Genomic DNA, 21,342 nt, shown 5'->3' on the forward strand with positions numbered 1-21,342 from the left:
TTAGCTTGCTGCTGGGGTCCCGTGATCAGGACTGAGCAAGATGGGCCAGACCTTCCCTTGGTCCCTCCCCGGCCTGGATAGTGCACTGGTGGGGTCCCTCAGCCTGGCCTGTGCCCTCTTGCAATCGGGGACCCCTCAGGGGATGTTGGAGAGCCTTTTTCAGCCCTATCCCACAGGCCAGGCCAAGGGACCCCACTGGTGCATGAATTCATACACTGGGCCTCTAGTCAAATATAAACTGCAAAGCGCATGGCTGGAATTGATAAACATCTACTTTGTGCAAAGATACAGGGCTATTCCAGGAGCTACTCAGCATTTAAAATGCAATTTTCACCTCCCGTGAGTTTTTAACCTGAGATGAGAAACATTCTGAGATGCCCTAATCAGTGGTCGGCAAACTCACTAGTCAACAGAGCCAAATATCAACAGGTCAACGATTGAAATTTCTTTGGAGAGCCACATTTTTTAAACTTAAACTCCTTCTAATACCACTTCTTCAAAATAGACTGGCCCAGGCCATGGTATTTTGTGGAAGAGCCACACTCAAGGGGCCAAAGAGCCGCATGTGGCTCGCGAGCCGCAGTTTGCCGACCACGGCCCTAACTGAAATGACAGCGGGCTGGAGGGTGGGTGGAAGAGGTGAGGGAGGTTCACTGGTGAACAATCGGGGCTGAAACCAACAGAAGACGGCTAGCCTTCCTGAAGGTACTGACACCTTGGATGGACTTCCCAGCAGCCATCTGGAAAGAATAGCTGCCCCCAGATGCCACAGCATCCTGCTTACACGCGAACTTTCAGGCCTGTTTCCCACAACCGACACAGAAGCATCAAGTACTTCTTCCTTACAGACGATTCACCTATCCCAGAACTTTCTAGAACTTCCTTTGATTTACCTTTTCCCTGCCCCCTTATCTAGAGACGATGTAAATCCTTTCAAAGCAACTTACATCTTTCTTCCTCAAACGCGTTGTATAACAGAGCTCTAGCGATCCCAGGACGATGGACACGTTTGCCTTCTCCATCCAGCCCTGCTGCTGGTCTAGATGGTGTGACCCAGAACCTGGCCCTTTTCTGGCTGGTAAGTAGCTCAATAAATCCGTTCTTTCAGGAAAACGTTCTGTCTCAAAGTTTTTTGTTAACCCTAATGGAGGAAGATAGGCAAATGAGAGTACGTGCATGGATGACGTGATGTAAAGCGTGTTTTAAGAGCCACAGAAGGCAACGGGCTAGGCATTGACAAGAGAGAGAAACAACACCAGCTCACAGCATGACACGGCTGCGGAAAACGTGGTGTTTTATGGCCAGAGACAATTGTTGTGGAGCGAACGCAAGTAAAGACCACTGGAGTCCAGACCAAATTAAAATTTAGGGAGCCTTCATTGCCGGCCAGCGACGGTCCCCTCTCCACTCAGGGAGATCAGAGAGCAGCCCCGACCCTTTGTGTCTGACCGTATTTAAACCCCTTCACTACATCCTGTTTTTGCAGAGCATTCATTCTAAAACAATTTAAAACAAAGGAGTTCTATCCAATTAAAAAATACACCTGGCATGGCATTGAGGGTATGGGCATATCTAGTCTCTGGCCTACAGGGTCAGACAGCTAAGTTTATCTTCCTCATTATTCAAGCAGGCTAAAGCAGGCTAGAAAGCAAAGTTAGAATAAGAGTTGGTCTAATAAAAAACAGCAGAGAATTCCAAACAGTAGTTTTACAAAATAGGGGTTAGCCTTCTCACTAGGAGGAAGCATGCTCAAAAATTCCCACTCTCCACAACACAATTTCATGCTTTATTATGTTGGGAATGTTACTTTTAAAAATAGCTTTTTGTTCTTTCCTGATTATAAAGCATACTGTGGAAATTTTGTAAAATACATAAAAGCATTTAGTATAAAAATCATCGCACCAAACATAATACTACTATTTTGAAGTATTTATGTCTGTCTTCTCCTGCACATCTTTATGCTTTTTAGTTTGGGGAACATAGTAATAAAACAAAGCACTTGACATTATACTTTTCATATATTTCTGTGTCTCCCTATGGTTTGCCCTAACATATTAAGAGCACTCTCAAATGCTATTGAGAAACATTGGAGAGAGAGAGACAAGGAAGCGTTAGATTAATTAAACAAATGAGATCGAGGTGGCTCTAATGCTGTGGCATCCTGGGAAGCAAACCAAAATTGAAGCCTGAAATGCCTCAAGATTACGCCACCAAAACCTGAGAACAGCCAGTCACAAACAGCCAGCTATGCTTTCTGCCACAGCCCATCAACAATTTCCTTGTTTTGCTTCCACCTTTTTTTTTTTTTCTGTGAAAGTCTCTCCTCATTTCATGTTGGCAGAGCACTCCCAACCACTTCCAGTTTGACACTCAGATCGGAATAGACTTCTGCTCTTCTAAATTCTTCAAGCTTTTACTATGCCTCAGTGTGTCTTTTAACGAGGCTCTTCAGAAATGAAGGCAAAGAGAAGGTGTCTGGGTCAAGGAGGAGGCCACAAAGGGGAAGCCACAAGAACCCCCAAATAATTCTAAAACGGATTAAGACTACTTCAAGCTTGCCTGAAAGATCTTGATTACCATTGTGCCAAATTTGGCCTCCACTTTAATCACCTGCCTCAGCATACATGAACCCCTATGTATGAAAGGACTAGGGCAGATTGATTGTGCTGGCACCCACTTCTGGCTCCATTAAAATTCCCAGTGACCATGCCACCTACACACAGGCCATACAGAGATGAGAGAAGACGATCTGTAAAAGCCGTAGGGCTATTTGTGGTGACTTATTTTATGGTACTTTAAAAAGAAAAAAAGGTTGTGCATTAAAATGAAAAACTCGGATGTCATTATCCATAGAAATGGCAGGTGACAAATCCAAAATATTTTTAGACCTCTCTCATTTGGCCCTGAAGAGCACCCCCTTCTGACGTTCTTCTGATAGTACACTTTATACATATTCCGTAGTGTAGTTTGAACTTTTTTTTTTTTTTGAAAGGCATGTAATCCACAGTTTATAACTCAAAATTGAGCGCGTCTAGAAGGGATCTCAAGCCATGTGTGGATTCAGTCATCCGTGGATAAGAAGCACGGGCGGTGAAGGAGACAATATGCAGGCCACAGGTGGCAGTAGCATCCTTTTTGTTGTTGTTGTTGTTGACCCTCACCCAAGGATATTTTTCCATTGGTTTTTAGGGAGGGGGAGAGACAGAGAGAGAGAGGAACATGCAGGTGAGAGACACGTGGATTGGTTGCCTCCTGCACATGCTGACCAGGGCGGGAAGATTGAGCCTGCAAACTACGTACCCGCCCTTGATCGGAAGTGAACCTAGTCCTCGGGCGGAGCTGTTGGAGAGTGGGAATTTTTGAGCATGCTTCCTCCTAGTGAGAAGGCTAACCCCTATTTTGTAAAACCACTATTTGGAATTCTCTGCTGTTTTTTTTCAGACGAACTCTTATTCTAAAATATAACTTTGCTTTCTAGCCTGCTTGAATAATGAGGAAGATAAACTTAGCTGTCTGACCTTGTAGGCCAGAGACTAGATATGCCCATACTCTCAATGCCATGCCAGGTGCATTTTTTAATTGGATAGAACTGTGTTGTTTTCAAGGCCAGCAGCGAGATAACCACTAAGCGTAAATAGGGCTGGCTCTTTAATTAAGGAAAACTGCTTTGTTTTAAATTGTTTTAGACTGTTTGCTCTGCAAAAAACAGGATGTAGTGAATGGGTTTAAATACGGTCAGACACAAAGGGTCTGGGCTGCTCTCTGATCTCCCGGAGTGGAGGGAGAGCAGTCGCCGGCAGGCAATAAAGGTTCCCTAAATTTTAATTTGGTCTGGACTCCAGTGGTCTTTACTCGGGTTCGCTCCACAACAGAGCTACAATCACTGAGCAAAACCTGCTAGGGCTTTTTTTTTTTTTTTTTTTTTTTTTAATTTATAGCATCACTCTTAAATAGTCATTCACTTTTTATTTCTCCAGGAACGGGCAGATTTAGGGGCTCGAGTGGCACAACGGCTGGATCAGGAAGATGAGAGCAAAAGCGTCCTCAGAGGACAGTGACAGGCCAGAGACCTCTCAAGGTCAAGCCTGGGGGTCATTTCGGACGAGGCTGCGGGACCAAAAAGACAGAGGCTCCATGGATGCCACGCCCATCACTCCGGGAGGCGGGGCCGGGCCGCGCTCATTGGGCGGAGTCCGAGGCGCGCTCATTGGGCGGAGTCCGAGGCGCGCTCATTGGGCGGAGTCCGGGCCGCGCGCATGCGCAGGAGGCGGTGGCGCCCTCGGGGCGGCGCGCCCGGGCCTGGATGTAAGGGCCCCCGGGCCTGTGCCCTCCACCTTCCGAAAGGAACGCGGGTTGTCATGACGCTGCGCGGCGTCTCGGTGGTGGAGCTGGCGGGCCTGGCCCCCGGCCCGTTCTGCGGTATGGTCCTGGCGGACTTCGGGGCGCAGGTGGTGCGTGTGGACCGGCCGGGCGCCCCGGGCGACGTGAGCCGCCTGTCGCGGGGCAAGCGCTCGCTGGCCGTGGACCTGAAGCAGCGGCGCGGAGCGGCCGTGGTGCGGCGCCTGTGCGCCCGCGCGGACGTGCTGCTGGAGCCCTTCCGCCACGGTGAGCGGCCCCGAGGGCTCGGGCCAGGCCGGGCCCGGCGGTGGGAGGCTGCGCCCCCCGCGCCTTCGCCGGGTGGCCGCGGGGACCCTCCCGGCCCAGCCTTTCTGGACCTTCCTGTTGACGTGAGGTCCTTGATCATTGGCCCCTTGGGAACCTCTTCCCGGCGTGGAACCCGAGGTCCTGCTGGTGCCCGTGTTCTCCTTCCCCTTCTCTCCGACTTCTTCCCCAGTTTCTCTTCCCGGTCACCCGCGTATGTCTGCCTCTCTTAGGGACTCGGGGGTCGGGAACCCTCTGAGAATCTAACGGAAGGCACCGGCGTCTACCGGGAAAGCGGCATGGCGGTGCACAGCCATCGGGCTGCATTTCGGGGAGCGGGGGTGGGGTTGGTGTACCCTCCAAAGCCATCCCCTGACCCAGGCTGACACCCCCTGCCTCCAGGGCAGTGTTCCCAAGTGCCAGCGTCCGCTCAAGTTCATGCGCACGGCTCCCTGGAGCCCCCTTCTCCATCCCCATTAGTTTCACATTTCGCAGGCAGGTGATGCCCAAGTCCAGGGGTCCTCAAACTTTTTAAACAGGGGCCAGTTCACTGTCCCTCAGACCGTGGGAGGGCCGGACTATAGTTTAAAAAAAAAAAAAAAAAAAAAAAAAAAAAAAACTATGGCCAAAACCGGTTTGGCTCAGTGGATAGAGCGTCGGCCTGCGGACTGAAGGGTCCCGGGTTCGATTCCGGTCAAGGGCACGTAACTTGGTTGCGGGCACATCCCCAGTGGGAGGTGTGCAGGAGGCAGCTGATCGATGTTTCTCTCTCATCGATGTTTCTAACTCTCTGTCCCTCTCCTTCCCTCTCTGTAAAAAATCAATAAAATATATTAAAAAAAAAAAAAAAAAAACTATGAACAAATTCCTATGGGCACTGCGGGCCGGGACAAGTCGGCTGCTAAGCAGGACAGGCAGCGGCACCCGGCGGGCCGGATGAATGTCCACGGCGGGCCGCATGTGGCCCGCGGGCCGTAATTTGAGGACGCCTGCCCAAGTCTCTCCCTGCACACCCCTCTTTCCAAGCCGTAGACTGCGGGAACGAATACTCAGGTCGTGTACAGAGGCCCTGCTGCCCCCACAAATCCCAAACGCAGCCCCCTCGTCTTCCCTCCTACCATGGCATCTCCTTCTGCGTTATTTATCTCAGGGCATGGAACCAATGTCCACCCAGCTGCCTTCGTCAGAAACCTGTGCTGTATCCGTGAGACTCCAAATCTCCCTTTCAGTCCCCACATTTTCAGTGACTGGAACCCAGCTGTTCTCCCTCCGGGATGCTTTCTGTCCGCACCTGCTGCAGCCGACTTGGGGCGCTGTTGTCACAACCTTCCGAAGGTGTTTCTGGAGTCTGCACCGCTGGGACCCAGTCTGAGCCAGCACTCAGAGCAGTCCGGCTCGAGCACAGATCCAAAGCTTTGCCTGGGGTAGAGCAGGAAGTGGGTAAACGTTTAGTGAATGGATTGGATGTCTGTGAGGCGCCAGGCGTGTTTAGGTGCGTTCACGCATCTCCCCTCGCAGCCAGCTTGGAGGAGAGTATAATTAGGGTTATATCACAACTTCTAATGCCCCGTCTGAAGATGAAGGAAGCTCAAACTGGTTACTTTGTCCAGGGCCTGGCAATTAGGAGGGAAATAGAGCCGTGAACACAGAAGTAGCTGCCAGGTGAGGTGTTTATCTACGAGGAGGACCAGAGTTCTTCTGTGATTTATTATCGTCTTAGGAAAACCGTGACAGGTTATGCAATTTTTTTTATGACTTTTAATTCCAGGAGTCTTTAGGTGCCCGTTACCTGAATCTTGTGCAGTAGATACTGTACTTGCTGATAACATGAGCGCTTGGGCGCTATTGTAGCTGGCCTTGCTTTCCATGGACATGCACTGAGCCTTTCTGTGAAGGTATGGGTGCTAGGCGCTCTGGAGGCCTGGCGTGGAATCAGGCAGGAATCCTGCCCCAGAGCTGCTGAGCTGAGAGGGAAGATGGCATGTGTACATGCCTAAGTACACCCCGAGGTCTCAGGCAGCAGGCACCGATGCTGGCATTGAAAAGGAAGAGGTCCTGAAAGGAATAGCAGTGCTCAAACGTGAGTCTGGGGCCACACAACGACCCAGGGTAACTGTTCCAAGAGGACAGACCGTTTCTCATCAATGGCCAAGGAGAGGATTTGAAGTGCTCACCGTAGGGACTGAAGAGGCCTGGATAGGCCTGAAGGGATTTAAATAAGGAAGCGCTGGAAGGAGACAGCCTTCCGGGGCAGAAGCCACACATCCCAGAAGTGGTGGCTTCACTCTGGGTTCCAAACTCCTGGTTGCTATGTCGTTGGGAAATGCTGATGTGGTTTGATTCTGACACCGCTCTTCCTCCACCTTCATTGAGAATCATTGCCTGAGTCACCATTTGAGACTTGTAGGGACACTTGCAAGCAATGCTGTGTTGGGTTTAACAACAAAAGTTGTTAGTATTACTTGCAAGAGTGCTGTCTTATGTTTGCCACAGAAAAGGGAGTACACCCACCCTCAATCCATGCGCCCTTAAAAAAAAAAGGCTTGCTTTTCTCGCAAGGTGTCATGGAAAAACTCCAGCTGGGCCCCGAGATCCTGCAGAAAGAGAACCCCAGGCTCATCTATGCCAGGCTGAGCGGGTTTGGCCAGTCGGGAAGATTCGCCACGGCAGCAGGCCATGACATCAACTACTTGGCTCTGTCAGGTATGCTGAAAAACATGACTTCTCTACACTTTTCATTTTGTTTCCCGTCAGGTTCTAAAGTTACACTGATTCATGAAAAGGAATCTTTAAAGGTGAACGTTTAAATCAATCAGGACAGTATGGTGGTTTCATAAGGGCTGGCTTGTCTTGGGACAGTCCCTCTCAACCCTGTCCTCTGTCTTCACACATCTGATGGATGATATTCTCTCAGAAGTAGCATTCTTGCTACATGTGTGGAGTCACTTCTCAGGCAAGTCCCTGCCAGGGAGTCAGGGACTGGGTGGTGATAGGGATGGTTGCTCTGTCGTTAGAAAATGCTGATGTGGTTTGATTCTGACACCGCTCTTCCTCCACCTTCACTGAGAACCATTGTCTGAGTCACCCTTTTAGATTTTTATAGATACTAGACAACTGTTGTTTTTCAGGTCGTAGTACCACTTTATTAGAAATGTTACCTGTGAGAGCATGTCTTACAATGGCCTGATTCTAGAATTTAAGGATTGAGGGTTGCTGAGTTAAATTGTCTCAAAATCTATGAGTACACATTTAAAGGCTGAGGAAAGAGTGCGTACAGAATTGGTTTTTCAAATCTAGTTAATCCCTTTTCTTTTTCTTGTGTTTGATTATTGCATCTTTTTTTCTAATAAGAATGGAAGTGCATTATACTGTTGTTAAGTCATAAACTAAATTGATAACAATCTTTTTTTTTTTCTTCTGGAATCATTTTTCTCATTTTACTCAATAAGTAAAAAACTTACAAATACAATTCTGAAAATGTTCGGTGGAATAAAGTTTTAGAGAAGAAAAGAACAAAACAAGGAACCTGGTTGGAGGGAAAGCCTGTTTATTAGCAGGCTGAATGTGTTTGGAATTGGAAAAGCATTATGTGCCCGTTTCCACTTATGTCAGCAACTAGAGAGACGGTTATTCCTGGGTGTTCATGTATTTATTTAAAAGAGACATTACCTTTACAGTGAATGGGCTCCGATTTTTTTGGTAGGTGTCCTGTCAAGACTTGGCAGCAGTGGTGAGAACCCGTCGGCTCCGCTGAACCTCCTGGCTGACTTCGGTGGTGGTGGCCTCATGTGCGCCCTGGGCATCGTGATGGCTCTCTTCGAACGCACGCGCTCCGGCAAAGGTCAGGTCATTGACGCCAGCATGGTAAGTGTTCCCTGGGGAAATGATGGCCCTGCCATTTGCTCCTAAGTATGGTAGATGGCTGCCTCAGATATTTTTCTGAGCAACTCAAGAGATCAGTGAGATTTGAAGATTGAATCCAAGTTACCAAGAACATCTTTAAAAAAAAAATAGCCTCATGTCCTTTACATGAGTCAGGATGTCGTATCTTGATCCTGTGTCTGTGGAGTCCAAGTCCATCTTACACAGTTTTCATGACTCACCTGATTCTTGTGTTTTATTAACTTTCCCCAAGCTGTTTCTTGTGATTAGAATATAGTTTTCAAGAAACCCTCCTTCAAAACTGGGCTCAGGAAGTCTCCCCTAGCAGAGAAGATTCTTACGGATGCGAAGGTAAAGTGAAGCCAACCAGACCTTCTTGCTGCACTTTGTAGGGGAGACTTGGGCATCATAATGCTTCGGTTTTGATACTGTCTTACCTTGGTCATGTGCTTGTGCGGTGGTGAGCCAGGCACTGTCCCTGTGTGATTTCTTCTAATGCAGTTTCATTTGGAACACGTTGTTATTTTAAAGAGCGGAAAACTGAAGCATGGGAATGTGCCCAAGGTCTCACAGCTAGTTGGTAAGAGCCCAATCAGTGCCACTCCATGTTTGCATCAGGACCAGCCTCTAGAGTAGCCGTGGGCAAACTACGGCCCGCGGGCCGAATCCGGCCCGTTCGGCTGTTCTATCCGGCCCGCAGAGCCGAAAGAGCGGAGGGTTCTCTTGCTCTCCCCTCCGCTCCTTTACTTTGAATTTATATTAGTTCACACAAACACTCCATCCATGCTTTTGTTCCAGCTCTCCGGTCCAGTTTAAGAACCCATTGTGGCCCTCGAGTCAAAAAGTTTGCCCACCCCTGCTTTAGAGGGAGGATGGGGGATGGACTGGAAGGAGCTAAGGCTGGAGGCAGAGAGACGGTTCCTGGGTTATTGCCAAGAGATGAGAGCAAGTACTACGTAGTTAGTGGTAGAGTGGGTGTGGATTGAAGGGATATCTGAGATGTGAATAGCTGGGATTTGGCAGTGCACAGGCAGTGAGGGGAGAGGGAGGATCAAGGATGGCTCCCTTATTTCTGGCGTGGGTGACCTGGTGGATGTGTCACTGGCCCCCTGGGGCAGGGTTACTGAAGGAAGAGGCAGTGTGGGTAGTGGTCGAGGGCGCAGACTCTGATGGCTGACTTCCTCCATCCTGGTGCTGCCATTCCCTAGCTCTGTGATCTTGGGTAAGTGACTTAACCTCTCAGTGCCTCCACTCCTTGTAATAATGGCATCTACCACGTAGCAGTGAGAGCATTAAATGAGGCGCGTGTGCAGTGAGTAAACAGCGGCTGGCACTCTGGAAGAATTTGTTGTTATTAAAAAAGGGAATTTGGCCCTTGCCAGTGTGGCTCAGTGGATGGAGCGTCGGCCTGCAGACTGAAGGGTCCCAGGTTCGATTCCGGTCAAGGGCATGTACCTTGGTTGCAGGCACATCCCCAGTAGGAGGTGTGCAGGAGGCGGCTGATCAATGTTTCTCTCTCATCGATGTTTCTAACTCTCTATTCCTCTCCCTTCCTCTCTGTAAAAAAAAATCAATAAAATATATTAAAAAAAACACAAAAAACAGAAGAATCTTATATAGTGAACTGGATTTGTCATCAGTGACCTTGTGAAAGCTGTTTCCTGCCAGAATCCCTCATCTCTGGAGCCTTTGCCGTACTTTCTTCTCCTCTCAGGCTCATCGCCTGCAGCTCTGCAACTGCTTCTGTGCCTTGTGATTCTGCCCCCGGGGTGCAGCTCACATTGGCCCTCGTGCCCGTTGATCTTCTGTCTCAGCTCCTCGCCCAGTCCCAGCATGCACTAGGAGCGGCAGTAGTGCCAGGCTCGCTTTCTGCAAGGCAAGCGCAAGGCCGGGTGCTTTCTGTGTGCCTGCCCTCCTCAGATGCCCACGGCTCCCCGGAGGAGGTGTGCGCATCTCATCTGGCACTGGAAGACTTTCAGACCAGGAGCGGGTGACTGGGAAGCAGCTCAAGGGTCAGAAGCACTCAGGCAGTTGGACAGGGAAGCCCGTGCTTTCCGTTATTGCCCTTTGCTGCCCTCTGCTGGTCCGTGTGACCCAAAAGGACTGAACTAAGGGTAAACATGGGCCTTGGGAGTTTTAAGGAGAGTACTAATTACTTGTTTCGTAATAATTTAAATAATTTATTAATGACATTTAATTGCTTATTTACTAGTATGTAAATGTGTGTGTGTGTGTGTGTGTGTGTGTGAGGCCCGGTGCATGAAATTCATGCACTAGGGGGGAGGTGTCCCTCAGCCCAGCCTGCACCCTCTCCAATCTGGGACCCCTCAGAGGATGTCTGACTGCCGGTCCACAGGGATCGGGCCTAAACCGGCAGTTGGACAGCCCTCTCACAATCCAGGACTGCTGGCTCCTAACCGCTCACCTGCGTGCCTGCCTGATTGCCCCTAACTGCTTCTGCCTGCCAGCCTGATCACCTGCCAACCGCTCCCCTGCTGGCCTGATTAACACCTAACTGCTCCCCTGCTGGCCCACTTGCCCCCAACTCCCATCCCCTGCTGGCCCGGTCACCTCCAGCTGCCCTCCCCTGCCGGCCTGATCTCGCCCCCAACTGCTCTCCCCTGCTGGCCTGATCTCGCCCCCAACTGCCCTCCTCTGCCAGCCAATTTGGTTCTGATTGGTCAGTTTCTATGCTAGTCAGCGTCAAAAGCTCTGCCTCCTAGGCAGCCATTGGCTCCTCACAGTTGACCCAGATTTGGTTCTGATTGGTCCGTTTCTATGCCAGTCAGTATCTCTGGGCCTGATCATAGAGGCGGGGCTGATCAGCAGCCTCCCCAGGCTACTGGCAAGCGGGCTGAACTGCTGACCTCTGGGAGAGAGAGAGAGAGGCTTGGCTGCTGGCGAGGGAGAGAGAAGTAGGATCTGATCACCCTGCTTCTCTCTCCGGACCTCGCCAGCAGCCACTGTCACTGCTGATCAGCCCCGCCTCTCTCTCGCTCTCCTAGAGGTCAGCAGTTCAGCTCACTCACCTGCTGCGTGCGCAGCCTGGCGAACAGTCGAGCCTCCCAGTCATTGCGGATATGACAGACCCAGCGTTTTTACATATTAGGTTATGTGTATATAATTGCGTGTATCATTATATGTGGGATATCTAAGATATGTGTAACACAGATTCAAAAAATTGCACTGCCATAGGCTCCTTATACAAACTCCACTATTTGGTGATGCCAAGTATCAGGCATACATTCAGGTGCACATGAGGATTCAGGTTAAAAAAGGAAAACTGGGATGCATCCAAAGTGATAATTTGCATTTGTTTCACAGCTAGTAACTGTGAGAAATTCCATGCTAACAGCTGGAATTGGCCCCCTGTGGGTACCCTCAGCTCACAGCTGGAATTGGCCCTGCTGTGGGTAGCTCAGATCTCAGCTGGAATTGGCCCCCTGTGGGTACCCTCAGCTCACAGCTGGAATTGGCCCCCTGTTGGTACCCTGAGCTCTCAGCTGGAATTGGCCCCCTGTGGGTACCCTGAGCTCTCAGCTGGAATTGGCCCCCTGTGGGTACCCTGAGCTCACAGCTGGAATTGGCCCCCTGTTGGTGCCCTGAGCTCACAGCTGGAATTGGCCCCCTGTTGGTACCCTGAGCTCTCAGCTGGAATTGGCCCCCTGTTGGCACCCTGAGAGGAGGACTCTTTGATGGCTCTCTTCTGGGCAGCTGGGACCATCAGGGTTGTAAAAGCCACAGGAGAGGGAAGTAGTCTTCTCTAAATAGTGCAGTGCCTGAAGCCTATGGGCGTCATAACTGAGCATGTGAACCCATTCCTTCTTCTTCAGGACTCGGTGGGAAGTTGGCATCCTAAACCAGTTTGCCAGGGCTCAGAAAACCCATATATGTGCCACCCACATTATTGTTAACAGGCATACCTGGGAGATATTGCGTGTTTAGTTCCAGACCACTGCAATAAAGTGAATATTAAAATTGAGTCACACGAATTTTTGGTTTCTAGTGCATATAAAAGTTATGTGTACACTATACTGTAATCTATTAAATGTGCAATAACATCATGTCTAAAAAACAATGTACATACCTTAACTTTTTAAAAATATTTTTTTATTGATTTCAGAGAGAAAGGGAGAGGGAGAGAGAGATAGAAACATCAATGATGTGAGATAATCAGTGATTGGCTGCCTCCTGCATGCCCCCACTGGGGATGGAGCCCACAACCCAGGCATGTGCCCTTGACCAGAATTGAACCTGGGACCCTTCAGTCCGCAGGTCGATGCTCTATCCACTGAGCCAAACTAGCTATGGCCATACCTTAACTTTTTAATTAAAAAATACTTTATTGCTAAAGATGCTAACCATCATCTGAGCTTGTTGGGAAAATGGTAACGGTAGATTTGCCCGACTCTGGGTTGCCACAAACCTTCAATTTATAAAAACTGCAATACCTAGAACATACAATGCAGTCAAGACAGTTTCTTCAGTAAATGGTGTTGGGAAAATTGGACAGACACATGCAAAAAAAAACGAAACTAGACCACCAACTTACACCATACACAAAAATAAACTCAAAATGGATAAAGGACTTAAACGTAAGACAGGAAACCATAAAAATCTTGGAGGAATCCACAGGCAGCAAAATCTCAGACACATGCTGAAGCAATATCTTCACCGATACAGCTCCTAGGGCAATGGAAACTAAAGAGAAAATAAACAAATGGGACTACATCAAGATAAAAAGCTTCTGCACAGCAAAAGAAACCATCAATAAAACAACAAGAAAGCCCACTGCATGGGAGAACATATTTGCCAATGTTATCACTGATAAAGGTTTAATCTCTAACATTTACAGGGAACTCATTCAGCTTAACAAAAGGAAGATAAATGATCCAATCAAAAAATCGGCAACGGATCTAAATAGATACTTTTCAAAAGAGGACATAAGGAAGGCCAAGAGACATGAAAACATATTCAAAGTCAGTAATCATCTGAGAGATGCAAATCAAAATGACAATATGGTACCATCTCACACCTGTCAGAATGGCAATCATCAACAAATCAACAAACAACAAGTGCTGGCGAGGATGCGGAGAAAAAGGAACCCTCGTGCACTGCTGGTGGGAATGCAGACTGGTGCAGCCACTGTGGAAAACAGTATGGAGTTTCCTAAAAAAACTAAAAATGGAGCTCCCATTTGACCCAGTGATCCCACTTCTAGGAATATATCCTAAGAAACCTGAAACACCAATCAGAAAGAACATATGCACCCCTATGTTCATAGCAGCACAATTTACAATAGCTAAGATTTGGAAACAGCCTAAGTGCCCATCAGCAGATGAATAGATTAAAAAACTGTGGTACATCTACACAATGGAATACTACGCTGCAGTAAAAAAGAAGGAATTCTTACCATTTGCAACAGCGTGGATGGAACTGGAGAGCTTTATGCTAAGTGAAATAAGCCAGTCAGAGAAAGATAAATATCACACGATCACACTCCTTTGTGGAATATAATGAACAACATAAACTGATAAACAAAAACAGATCCAGAGACAGAGAAGCATCGATCAGACTGTCAAACCTCAGAGGGAAGGTAGGGGAGGCTGGGGGTAAGGGGGAGAGATCAACCAAAGGACTTGTATGCATGCATATAAGCCTAACCAATGGACACAGATACCAGGGGGGTGAGGGCATGAATGGGGTGGATGGGGGAGGGATAATGGGGGAATAAGGACACATATGTAATACCTTAATCAATAAAGAAAAATAAATAAATAAAACCTGCAATACTTGCGAGGTGCCATACAGTGAGGTGTGCCTGTATTTTGAGACTTTCTAGTGATCATTGAAGGTAAGATATAGTAAATACATAAGTACAGTTTTCTTGGGCTTGGAGTCAAACTAGAATAAGCTAAATTTCACTTAATGTGATTTACCTTTAGAATGAGCTATGTTTTATATATCTGTGTGTATGTGTTTATAAATACTGAGATCAGAAAATGGACTTTAAAAAGCCTTTGTGCTTTCTTTTAGCTTTCTATCCTGATAGTTTTAACATATAAAAAAAGCAGAGAGAATATACTATAAATGAACTTCTATGTACCCTCACCTAACTTCAAAAATTATCCATATTTTGCCAGTCTTATTTGAAAGGGAGAACAAAGTAATACCTTCTAGTTTTCTGAACAGTATTTTCTGAATCGAATAGTGTAGAAGCCCACTCTACCATAACTTAAGTACCAAGGAAGCTGTATAATTAGGTATAACCTTGTTAACCTCTTAAGATAAACATTTTCCCACAACTGTTAAAGAAAAACCTAAGTAGAAAGTAGTTGTGCTTTACAGTTTATTGATCTGGATTGGTATTGTATTCCTTTTCTTTAAAGGTGGAAGGCACAGCATATCTAAGTTCTTTTCTGTGGAAAACCCAAAACCTGGGGCTGTGGGAACAGCCTCGAGGGGAGAACCTATTAGATGGTGGTGCACCTTTCTACACAACGTACAGGACGGCCGACGGGGGGTTCATGGCTGTCGGTGCGTTAGAACCCCAGTTCTATAAGCTGCTGGTCAAAGGTGGGTGCCTGTCTTGTGCCTCCTGCCCCTCTGCTGTGGCTGCGCTTCCGCTGCTCTTTCAGGGCCTTTTGAAATTCCTGATGTCTTTCACTACACACCCACTTAATAATTAACCCAGTTACAGCCATCATTCTCCTGTGGGGTATTTCCCCCATCTTTTAAATTGACAGGTAATTTTATCCTGTATAATACAGAGGTAATATGCAGATTGACCATCACTCCAACACACAAGATGGCCACCCCCATGTGGTCAAAGATCATGTGGACACAAGATGGCCACCACAAGATGGCCAGCAGGGGAGGGCAGTTGGGAGGGACCGGGTCTGCAAGGGAGGGCAGTTGGGGACTATCAGGCCTGCAGGGGAGGGCAGTTAGGGGTGACCAGGCTGGCAGAGAAGTGCAGTTGGGGGCGACCAGGCCTGCAGGGGAGGGCAGTTGGGGGGGACCAGGCCTGCAGGGGAGGGCAGTTAGGGGTGACCAGGCTGGCAGAGAAGGGCAGTTGGGGGCGACCAGGCCTGCAGGGGAGGGCAGTTGGTGGGGACCAGGCCTGCAGGGGAGGACAGTTGGAGGGGACCAGGCCAGCAGGGGAGGGCAGTTGGGGGGGACCAGGCCTGCAGAGGAGGGCAGTTGTGGGGACCAGGCCTGCAGGGGAAGGCAGTTGGGGGTGATCAGGCTGGCAGGGGAGTAGTTAGGGGGTGATCAGGCTGGCAGGCAGAAGCGGCTAGGGGCAATCAGGCAGGCAAGAAGGTGAGCAATTGGGAGCCAGCAGTCCTGGATTGTGAGAGGGATGTGCGACTGCCCGTTTAGGCCCAATCCCGGGCTGTTGGACATCCCTCGAGGTGTCCCAGATTGGAGAGGGTGCTGGCTGGGCTGAGGGACACACCCCTGTGCACGAATTTTGTGCACCAGCCTCTAGTAATTCTACAAAATAGCTCAGATTTTAAAAAATAATGACCTCTTTTGTGGGAGTTCAGTGTTTTTATTACATTTTGTGCTCACTAGCATTAGATATTTATCTTGCCCTTGTGTGCTATTATCTTATTCTTCCCTAGAAATGATCTGCTAGCCATCCTGTCCCCTGATAGATGTCCCTCTTGACACCTCAGTGAGGGTCACCAGAGCATGGAGACTTTGGTGACAGATTTTGTTGAAATATGTTACTGTCACCTGATGCTTCTGGTGAGAAGAGTATACTCTGAAGTGGTGTGACAAGCTGGTCACAGTGCATTTCTCTCTCAACTTTAGAGTTTCACTGTTAGGTAAGGTAGCTTTTCAGATGCAATGTGCTACTCAGAGTTATGTGTATATAGCTGCAATGACTGTTTTTGCCAGCATCAGAGAGCAATTTATGATCAACTAAATTAACTTCACCAACTTAAATATAGTTGAAAAACTGTAGAACAGTTTTCAAGCATTACAGAATTTATAAAGTAAGAAGTAAAAAAATTCTTTCTTGTCTTTCCACTTGGGGTTAGTTTGGGATGTGGTCTTCCAGTTCTTTTTTTTTGTGTGTGTACATACAAACAAAACTATTTTATTTTATTTTCAATTTATAATTTACATTAACATATGCAGTTATATAAAATTATAATTAATAGCTGTTTCCTTTTATTCAACAACTAGAGGCCCAGTGCACAAAATTCATGCAAGAGTAGGCCTTCCTTCCCCTGGCTGCTAGCACTGGCTTCCCTCTGGCACCTGGGACCCGGCTGCCCTCGCAGCCCCGGCTTCATCTGGAAGGTAGTCCGGAAGGACATCTGGTCTAATTAGCATATTACGCTTTTATTATTATAGATACAACAAAGGCATCATTTCTTGTCATTATGAGAGATCTTCATTCTGCATTTTTAGAGCAGCTTACAGTTAGTTGTTCTTCAGCATGGGAGAGAAGGAAAGAGTTAGGAAAATGAGAATTACTTTATTAACTTGGCTAAATTTACACAAAATATGCATAAGAAGAAGGGGCTTTTATTATTATTTCTCTCTTAAACTTCCACACTAAAAAACCCTCTTTTGTGAGGGAATAAATGACATTTACACCACCCTAGTCAAGTGGCCCTTTTGGGTATAATTTAATTAGCACTGGAGTCCTGCGGGGGTAGGAGCTTGTCAATGAAGGACGCATGAGCCAGAGGAGCCATCCTTCCTGTAACTCCCCAGCAGGTGCCTTCATCCTTTCTGCCTGCGCAGGGGTGGGCCCTCCAAGGCCCTTTATGCTCAAGAGCAAAGTCTGTGTGCCCCACCAGTGACTGGGCGGCCGATGACCTTCTGTACTGTTTGCGTAGGAACAGTGCAGTGAGTCTTCGATACTTTACAACTTTTTGATTCCTCGTTCACAGTGTTTTTAAGGGGGTAATGAGTCACATATCACTCTCCTCCCAGAACTCTTTCATTTGATTAAATACAGAGAAATGAATACTGTTCATAAAATTGCAATCTTGAGTTTAATCATTTATTGTTAGGCCTCTTCCTTGAACACTAAGGTAGACAGGTGCAAATTGTTTAAATTTTATCTTCTGTGGGGTTGGGAGCATTAGGTACATTATGAGGTTACTGTAGTTCAATCTGACAGATAATAACATCATGAGGAAATTCCTTAAAAACCCATTCAGAGGGAAAAATAGATTTTTAAAACTAGACTGTTTTTTAAAAAAATATTTTTTTTATTGTTGATACGCACTCCCCCCCCTTTACCTCCCTAGACTGCTTTTGATGACGTGTAAATAATAAAACCCTGGCATGGAAAGTCTGTTGAATCCTGCCACCCCTACTGCCTCTGCCCTCTCCAGCCTCGGGCTGCAGCTGCCAGTGGAGTTTGAATTTCTTCTCTGGACCCATTTGAGAAGCCCGGATAGAACGTCCTGTTTGGGACAGTACGCTTAAAACGCTCTTTTGTTGTTTTATAATGGTTCCACCCAAAACATAATAATGTATGAAATTGTGTTTTTCCTCTCAGGTCTTGGGCTAAAATCCGATGAACTTCCCAATCAGATGAGCATGGCTGACTGGCCAGAGATGAAGAAGAAGTTTGCAGCTGTATTTGCCCAGAAGACAAAGGCAGAGTGGTGCCGGGTCTTTGATGGCACAGATGCGTGCGTGACTCCGGTTCTGACTTTCGAAGAGGTTGCCCATCATGCTCATAACAAGGAACGGGGCTCATTTGTCACTGATGGGGAGCAGGGTGTGAGTCCCCGCCCGGCACCTCGCCTGTCAAACACCCCAGCTATCCCTTCTTTGGAAAGGGACCCATTGATAGGAGAACACACTGAAGAGGTCCTTAAAGAGTTTGGGTTCAGCCAGGAAGAGATCACTCAGCTTTACTCAGATAAAGTTATTGAAGGTAATAAGCTGAGAGCTAGTCTCTAACGTCCCTCAGCTCAGTGAATCTGAATATCGCATGTATAGAATGATACATACAGATGTGTGCATGGGAGCATGAGAGGACAGGATGGCAGCATTCCAGCTGTTCTGATTCAGAAACAGTAATGATCCGTTCTGAAAATGATTAACATCAAGTGGCTTTTGATTTAGGAATGTTTTTAATTTACTAAATTGTGGCAATCGTTCTGCCTTGATTATATGTGTTGATATTAAAACACTTAAATATTTATAATATACTTTAAATGAATTAATATAATTTTTTATTAAATAAAGCTTTTTTGCCCTAAACTTTACTTGTGAGCTTTTAAGTCTGAAAAACTTTCAGGAAAGTCCTATGAAGTAGCACTTAAATAGCATATTGTGACTCATTGAAATATTTTTGATTCTACTGTTTACCAAAACGAATGTCCTTAGATAGAAAAGTCTGATCCTTTTAATTTGATAAGGAAATTATTCAGCCAGTCTTGAAACTTCCTTCAGATCATGCCCACCCCTGCCTCTAGACCACCCTCCTGAGAGCCTGATCCCCCCATGTGACTGCCTGTTAGCATCAGCCAACATGTCTCTGACAGTAAGTTGCACTGTCATCCATTTGACAGGCCTCGTGGACTTCTTCCTTTCACCAGGTTCTGGTTTCCAGTCCCATCACGCCTCCCTCTGCCCCGTAGGTCCTGGCTTACCCCTCACTTCACGTAGGCCACTGCCCAGATGTCACTTTACAGGAGTCCTTTCCTGACCCCTGTCTAAAGTCACAGTCATGTTACCACTCGCCGGCCCCTCGCCAGTTTTATTTTTCTTCACACCACACAACACTACTAACCCCAGCCCTCACTCCCTCTGAACCACTGCGTGCTCGACTGGAAGCTTTATACAGGATTTGCCGGTTTTAGTCACGCTAAATCCCCCGTTCCTAGGACAGTGCCCAGCCCATGGTGAACACAGGGAATAATTATTAAAGGAATGAAAGTCAGAAGCGATGTGCAGTCAGTCCCACCTCCCCACCCTCGTGCCCGTCCGCCTGCCCGTTTCTTATTCACGCCCCGTCACCTCTTCCCTGGACTGCTGCTCAGCTTCCCTATTCACTTTGACTTCCAGTGTCATTGCCTTCGTTCATTTCCATCGTGGTTTTGACGCCAGACCGGTCCTCTCAGTCCTGTAAAAGTCTTCAGTGTTCCTCTTCGTTCTTACGGGGTAAAATACTAACTCAGTTATATAGCATATCAACTCTTTACTTGTCACAAGACTTCTACCTCGTTGTCCAGTCCCATCCATACCCTCCCCTCCCCAGCACTTTATATGGGACTGCCTAACGTTTCTAAACGGGCTTCATTCCTTTCCATCACTGCACCATTTTCTAGGACTAACAATACTCCTGCTCCCTTTTGCTCCAGCACGATGGCCTGGCAAACTCAGACTTGGCTCAGACACAGTCTTCCTAGTGCAGCTTCCTTCATTTCTCAACCCTAGGGTGGTTTTGTACAGTGATTATGAACTTTGGAGCAGAAAGGCCTTGGGTTCGAATCTCACCCTATCGTTGTGATGTCCGAGACGATGACTTTGCCATGCCTGAAACATCCTAGGTGCTAGGTATTGGCTCCTAGGCTTAGGAGCTCTTGCTACATTCCCATTACACTTTGTACTTACCTCCAAAGATAGTCATTGTTTTTAGTGTCGTTTTGATAGCTCTTCACTAGGCCGCGAACTCCCAGCACACAAAGGAATCAGATGGAGATACTGTTAAAACACAGATAGCTGCATCCCAACCCTGGAGATGTGAATGCAGTGGGTCCAGGGCAGGACCCAAGAATTTTCATTTTTACCGAACTTGCTTATACTGCTTCCAATTCCAAGGCCACACTTTGAGTAGCACCGTTCTAATGGATATGAACCCAGTAATTTTATCTTTTTACTGTCATAAGGTGCTAAAAAAATCTGTTGAATAGATCAGTGAGGAAAAGGACAAAAATAAGTTGGCAAAAAACTTGTAAATAAACAGATGGGCTGACTTAGAATATTGATTTCGGTGATTGATTAACTTTGTATAAAATGTTGAATGAAAAGTTTTTTGTAGGGTGTGAACTTTTAATGAATAAATGTATATAAATAAAGTCACTAGCTTTTGTTAGTGACCCATACTTTTCTTCTGAAGAGTATAAGACCTTGTGCAGAAAATGCTATACTTTCTCTTTTTTCTAGTTATCTTTTGGCAAAATGTAGATTTAGAAATGGGCAAGGGGGCAGGTGAGAGGATGGAAATTCTAGTGAAAGAGGGATTATATTCGTTTTGTTTTACTCAATTTGAAAAATTAAATTTATTGGGTGCATTGGTTAATATGACATAAATTCAGGTGTACAAGGTCATAATTTGACATCTGTGTACTCTATTGTGTGCTCCCCACCCGAAGTCTGGTTTCCTTCCATTGCCATACATTTGGTCCCCTTACCACTTCACCTTCCCCGCATCCCCTTCCCCCTGGAGTAACTGTCATTCTGTTGTCTGAATCTGAGTTTGTTTTATTAGTTTGTTACTTTTTGTTTTATATGTCACATATGAGTGAAATCATACGGTTTTTGTCTTTTCCATCTGACTTATTTTACTTAGCATAATCGTCTCAAGATCCATCCATGTTGTTGCAAATGGCAATATTTCCTCTTTTTTATGGCTGAGTAGTATTCCATTGTGTATATGTACCACATCTTCTGTCTCTAATCATCCCTCAATTGACATGTAGGTTGTTTCCCTGTCTTGGCTATCCTATCAAATAAAGAGGGAATATGCTAATTGACCATCACACCCTCACAAAGATGGCGGCGCCCACAGCCAATAAGGAGGAAATATGCTAATTGACTGCCATGTCCTCA

The 21,342-nt window shown here is 46.9% G+C and overlaps 1 protein-coding gene across 1 annotated transcript; it reads left to right on the top strand.

Moving 5' to 3' along the window:
- Positions 1 to 4,252: 4,252 nt before the first annotated feature.
- AMACR (alpha-methylacyl-CoA racemase) lies at positions 4,253 to 18,762 on the top strand. Its single transcript, XM_080682520.1, has 5 exons — positions 4,253 to 4,605; positions 7,201 to 7,344; positions 8,345 to 8,505; positions 14,913 to 15,099; positions 18,056 to 18,762. Exons 1-5 carry the CDS (start codon positions 4,257 to 4,259, stop codon positions 18,463 to 18,465), a joined length of 1,251 nt encoding a protein of 416 aa, XP_080538646.1. The 5' UTR covers positions 4,253 to 4,256; the 3' UTR covers positions 18,466 to 18,762.
- Positions 18,763 to 21,342: the final 2,580 nt, after the last annotated feature.

This window comes from Plecotus auritus, assembly GCF_963455305.1.
Source record: "Plecotus auritus genome assembly, chromosome: 7".
NCBI lineage: Eukaryota > Metazoa > Chordata > Mammalia > Chiroptera > Vespertilionidae > Plecotus > Plecotus auritus.